This window comes from Microtus ochrogaster, unplaced genomic scaffold (genome assembly GCF_000317375.1).
Source record: "Microtus ochrogaster isolate Prairie Vole_2 unplaced genomic scaffold, MicOch1.0 UNK46, whole genome shotgun sequence".
In the NCBI taxonomy this organism is placed as follows: domain Eukaryota; kingdom Metazoa; phylum Chordata; class Mammalia; order Rodentia; family Cricetidae; genus Microtus; species Microtus ochrogaster.
Window position 1 is genome coordinate 678,941 of NW_004949144.1, and position 6,366 is coordinate 685,306.

Consider the following 6,366-nt stretch of genomic DNA (forward strand, 5'->3'; position numbering starts at 1 on the left):
TCTTGGATTCAGTTTGCCAGTATTTTATTGAGAATTTTTGCATTGATGTTCATGAGTGAGATTGGTCAGGATTATTATTTTTTTGTTTTTTTTTGTTTTTTGTTTTTCGAGACAGGGTTTCTCTGTGGCTTTGGAGCCTGTCCTGGAACTAGCTCTGTAGACCAGGCTGGTCTCGAACTCACAGAAATCCGCCTGCCTCTGCCTCCCGAGTGCTGGGATTAAAGGCGTGCGCCAACACCGCCTGGCGATTGGTCAGGATTATTAAGGCAGTGTTCCAGTCAGTCCCTGGTGCAAAATGGCTTAGTTAGGGTTTCTATTACTATGAAGACACATCATAATCATAGCAACTCTTTTAATGGAAAGCATTTAATTAAAATGCATCTTACAGTTTCAGAGGTTTACTCCATTATCATCATATCAGGGACCATGTCAGCATGCAGACAGACACGGTGCTGGATAAATAGTTGAGAGTCCTAAATCTTGCAGGCAATGAGAAGTAGTCTGTGGACTGGGAGATGTTCAATACCTTGAGAATCACTTTGTGGTAAGCTTTATAACTCAGATGTTAGTTAAATATCTGCTTATATTATTTTATGCATAATAGTGTTTGCCTGAATGTGTATGAGTACTACATGCACTCAGAACCTGCAGAGATCAGCAAAAGGCAAAATATTATCTGGAACTGGAGTTATAGGCAGTTTTGTACTGCTGTGTAGGTGCTGGGAACCAAATCTGTATCCTCTGCAATATCAGCAAGTGTGCTTAACCATTTTCAAAACCACAAATCAGTGTTTTAAAATTCTGATAAATTTAAAATCTTCCTAAAATGAAATCCTAATTGTAATTGTACTAAAGTTAGTAATGAGAAGTGGCCTAAGGCTTTTGAAATATCACAAAGATTTCTATTTAAATACATATATTTAAATATATGTGCGTGCATATATAAATGCATATATGTATGTATGTATATATACTGAGCTAATTATGTTATATATGATGTAAAATTTGCTGTTGTACAAGAAAATGTTTAATCATCTGTGAGTTGTGGAAATGTAAGGCAATAGTGGGTTTTCCAGACATTGATAGATTCCTAAGAACCTAGTTAGCCAAGTTACATTATTATCACATGTATTTATTTGCAATTATATGGAGAGTCCCAGACAAGAAAAAAATTGTAGGCCTCAAAATAATTTCTGGTTGAAAGTATTTTATCCTTTAAAGTTTTATCTATGGCCTATTTTATGGAATCCATGTACGCTTTAATAAAATACTGTATGTACTTTGGAAGACAATCTTTTGGGAACATGAATGGAGAAAGTATAGTGTATTACAGGAAAATTATTTGGAAAAACAGATTCATAACCTATAAAAATGAAATTCATTATTTTCTAAATACTAAGAATGTCTATTTTAAACTTTTCTTCCCAATTATTCTCTGTTTTCTGTTTCTCTAAAAAGAAGTGTAACAGTTGGAGTTTTATGATATACATACATTATGTATGTATAAGTACATATATGTTATGTTTATACAAATAGTTTTGTATTAGAAGATAGTTGTGTGTGTGATCGAATTTTTTCATTTGTCAGATTGTTTGTGGATGTAGGAAGATAGAAGGTTAGAAGTATCTATGTTATAGGTTCCTGGGTGATCATAAATTTTGTCTAAGGTTGTCAAATTCCAGGTCAACCTACACCATAAATAAATACAAGAGTCAGAAATGGTATGCTTATGATTTTATTGTTATTAAAACGATAGATTATGGCCACATTATTTCAGTTGCCCAATCCATCAAAGCCAGTATTTTCTTACTCATTGTCTGAAAGAAACAAACACAAAAGAAGTTATAAAGAAATCATAAATAGATGAAGTTTCTCATCCCTTTCTAACACCTTTAATGATGTAGATAGAAGTCCATATATTTTTTTCTCTTTCTGTACTCATTTTTCCTTTCCTTTCTGGTTATTTTTATTCAGTTTTGTAACCATTTAGCACATGATGCACTCTGAAAAAAAACGAGCCAAATATATTTTATTGGCTATATGGCTTTAGCGAGAATGCATTTGATATTAAAATGGTGAATAGGTGAATAAGGCATGTGCATATAATCCCAGCACTTGGGAAGTAGAGGGAGGATGATTGGAATTCAAGGGTATACTTGGCCACACAGCAAGTTTCAAGCCAGCCTAGTGTATATGAACTTTATCTCAAAAACTCATTTAAACTATAAGACATATGTATAAAGATGGGTTACTAAGGCAAATTTTATACTAGAGAAAAACAAAAACCATTTGAAAGTCCATTCACAGGCTATAAAACTAACCAAAGACAGCAAGAGCCACAGAAAGTTATGGCTCATTATTGCAAAAAACCAAAACCATCATGGATATGAATACAAACATGCTGTCTCTATGAACTATTGTGCATTTTTTAAAAATTAATTAATATAAGGGTATTATGAAGATAAGAAAATGACTGTGTGTGTGTTTCTTTTGTTTAATATGGAATGCTTCACAAATTTTTGTGAAATCCTTGCACAGAGGACAAGCTAATCTCGTCAGTATTGTTTCAAATTTTAGGATATGTGCTGTTGAAGCAAAGATCTGTGTTTATTTCTGATAAACTGTTGAAGGAATTAGTGGAAGCCTTTATTGATGGGGATGGTGAAGAGGAATGATAACTTTTAAAAGTTAACTTGATCCCTTGATTTCTCATTTATTTATATTTCTTATTCTGGCATAGTTGGTGGGGTTTCTGGCATGAGCAACAAGGCAGAAGAATTTATGAATAACATTCTACTTCTTGAACAAACAATAAAACTCATGCTGTCAAGCATGTATACGCATTGTTCCTCAAAATCACAATAACTTGAGCAGTATACAAAATATTAATCATCTACCTATATCACCACAGATTAGCCAAATAATGTAATATTCAAATATAGTAAAGATCCAAATAATAGTAATATTAATGAGAACCTAAATTATGTAATATAAATGTGATTAAAGTTGAGTTAGCACAGCTTGTGTTTTCAAAACTATAAGAAATGAGATGCTTCATTAACAGTGAAATAAAATCCTACCTGATAATGTATCTTTGATTACTCAGCATCCTAGTCCTGGGAAGATTCCTGAGGTCTGCCTCCCTGTTGGGGTGAGCCTTGCTGGTTTCCTTGCTGAGGTCCTTGGTTCTGCTGTTGGCCTCCTTGTTGTTGCGGGCCTTGGTTCTGCTGTTGTCCTCCTTGTTGAGGTGGGCCTTGTTGGTTTCCTTGCTGTGGGCCTTGGTTCTGCTGTTGACCTCCTTGTTGGGGTGGGCCTTGCTGGGGTGGTCCACGCTGAGGTTTGCCTTGTTTGGGTGGGCCTTGCTTGGGTGGGCCTTGCTTGGGTGGGCCTTGTTGGGGTGGGCCACGCTGGGGTGGGCCTTGCTGGGGTGGGCCTTGTTTGGGTGGGCCTTGTTGGGGTGGGCCTTGTTGTGGTGGGCCTTGCTGGGGTGCGCCACGCTGAGGTGGGCCTTGTTGGGGTGGGCCTTGTTGGGGTGGGCCTTGCTGGGGTGGGCCTTGCTGGGGTGGCCCTTGTTGGGGTGGGCCTTGCTGGGGTGGGCCACGCTGGGGTGGGCCTTGTTGGGGTGGGCCTTGCTGAGGTCTGCCTCGCTGGGGTGGGCCTAGCTGAGATGGACCATGCTTAGGACCCAAATCATGGTGACGAGGAGGACCATGGGGGAATGCTGCAAAAGAGGGTCTGTGGTTAGAATCTGAGATGCTGACTCACGTTCTTTATTTGATACATCACAAGAAGTGGCAAGTTTAGTGCTGAAACAAATGTCCTCTTTCCTTTTATCAACAGCTCAATGATTACTATATCGTTCCTGCTACTCATTTGTGAGTCATACTCATGATCATTCCCACCTACTTTTGAGGGAAATTATCTCTGAGTGCATGTATTTATGGTATCGAACATCAGATCTTTATGCTTGGAATAGAATTTGAAATCTTAGAAAACTAATTTTTCAGTCATAGTTTCCATGGACAAGTCTGAAACAAAACACACGATTTTAAAATTATTTGACTATTCTATCAGAAATGTCCCTATGTCCTTTCTTCTATTCTACATTCACTGTGGCAAGATGCCTGTTATTGACTGACTACTTCATTACAGGATATTCAGTTGGCCTTCCTTCTGTGAATCTTCCTGTTTGATCCTTCTCAACACAGAGAGGTGACTCTGAAGACACAGCCCTACTTTTTCAACCTTCTGTTCCAACCCCTAATCAAATTTTATTGCACATGACAACATTCAATTCCTGTTTGGAATGGCAATTTGAACACAATACTTTGGTACTGATTTTACATTCCTGCCTTTCTGCTAATCTTCTTCTCCCTCTCTGCATCTTGCAGGAACGACATGATCTGTTACCTAAATGCAAATTCACTGAACAAACAACCATTTCTGTCTTACCTTCACTGAAGCTCTGAAGAGAGCTCAGGGCCAGCAAGGTGGCTGTGAACAGGACGGCCAGCATCTTGGAGTCTCTGGAGTTTCTTCTGAGTCTGTGCTGCATGCAGTGTGGTACCTGCCTTTATAAGACCCAGCAGAAGAATGGTGCCTTTGATCCCATCCTGGGTGACCTCATATTTGACAAAGTAGGAAATACTGCATCCTTGACTCCTCTTTGGGAGTTCTGCCAGCTAGTATAACATGAGGCACTGGCAGCATGTCTTGGACTAAGAGCAGATGAAGCATGGCTATGATGTTAATATCTGTATTAAAATTTTGCCATTATATGAATTTCATTGTATTTGGTATACAATTCTTATATAAAATTATGATAGTGCTGACTGATACTTTTTTAAACATGAAGATGCTTCATATCTTTAGCCTTCATTTTCACCCATAGATCACCATACTGTAACTATGGGCCTGATATATAGTTGTATTTTCCATGACATACACGTCATTTATGTTTAGATAAGATGCATTCCCTGCCACCTCATTTATTCAGAACCACAAAGACTATACAAAATCCCTAACGGGTTGTTTGAAATGGGAAACACTTGGAGCCTTACATTACCAAAATATTTTATTCTTTGGGTGTGTGAGATTTTGAGTGATCATGTGTTTCTCTCGTATGTGTTGTGTGTGTGTGTGTGTGTGTGTGTGTGTGTGTATGTGTGTTTGTGTGTGTGTGTGTGCTTGGGTGCTTAGGTACATTTCTTTACAGGCCTGGTAAAGTATGGACAGAAGATAACTTTGATTGCAGGTACTCAGATCTTTCTTTCTGTGCTGTATTTAGAATTAGACATCTCATTGGCAATAAATAATCATGTGGAGATACTATTGGCTTACAAGTCTCCAAGCAAACAGATAGTTCCATCTCCTAGATCATATTTGTTGGAATTTTGGCAATATGTCTTTCTACATAGCTTTTTACTTGGATTTAGGAAAACAGAATATTGTGCTTATAGCCAGAAGAAAATTCCATTATTGATTGAGCCATCTCCACAGCTCTTAAAGCTTCTAATCTTCTTAAAAATAATACTACAAAAAGTGACATGGATTTCTACAATGCTTAAGACAATGCAAAATTTTTTGACAAACCCATGCCATTTCATGTTTCTGAGATTTTGACAGTCAAATTTTTTTCCAGAATGTTCCATATAACTGGGCTTATACCTTCTCACTTTTAAGAAATATTTTCAACCACTACCAGTAACCAATGACTAGCCATGATTATAGAATAGAATTAAGTATTTGGCTATCAACATCAAATTTAAATCATATAACATTTTTGTTCTAACTCCTCATATGGTCCTATGCTCCTTTCTTAGAGTGGTCAACACTGAATATTTTCTCTGCTTCATGTTAATATTAATTCAATTCCAACATCTATTTTAACATAAACCACTAGGGGATTGGGTTTTTTTTTCTTTTTCTTTTGTTTGGTTTGGGTTTTCTTTTTTTTCCCTTTCTTTCTATCTTCTTTTTCTTCTCTCTCTCTCTCTCTCTCTCTCTTTTTTGTTTGTTTGTTTCTTGACAGCCTTTCTCTGAGTAGTTTTGAAACCTGTCCTGGAACTCGTTTTTTAGAAATGATGCCCTCAAATATAGATAGATCGACCTGTCTCTGCCTCCACAGTGCTGGGACTAAAGGTGTGTACTACCATTGTACAGCCTGATCTACTATAATTAGAAGTAAGTGCTTGAACATTTTTCCTTGTGGAATTTCCAACTAGATTTTATTTTTAGATATTACAAGATTTTTTTTTTTTGAAATTCGAGACACGGTTTCTCCGTAGCTTTTAAAGACTCCAAATCCTTATTATTTCTATTCTTCTGTATGTTGCTGAATTTTTATTTAAAATTTGGTTACAAAAT

At 37.0% G+C, this 6,366-nt stretch overlaps 1 protein-coding gene and 1 non-coding gene across 2 annotated transcripts; both read right to left on the reverse strand.

Annotated features, from left to right (window-relative positions):
• Window positions 1–2,493: 2,493 nt before the first annotated feature.
• Window positions 2,494–2,597, reverse strand: LOC113455461. Its single transcript, XR_003376568.1, has one exon. It is a non-coding gene; the product is annotated as a U6 spliceosomal RNA (small nuclear RNA).
• A 513-nt stretch (window positions 2,598–3,110) lies between these two features.
• On the reverse strand, window positions 3,111–4,516 carry LOC102001979 (acidic proline-rich protein PRP25-like). Its single transcript, XM_005369252.1, has 2 exons — window positions 4,453–4,516; window positions 3,111–3,721 (listed from the first exon to the last, which is right to left on the reverse strand). Exons 1-2 carry the CDS (start codon window positions 4,514–4,516, stop codon window positions 3,111–3,113), a joined length of 675 nt encoding a protein of 224 aa, XP_005369309.1.
• Window positions 4,517–6,366: the final 1,850 nt, after the last annotated feature.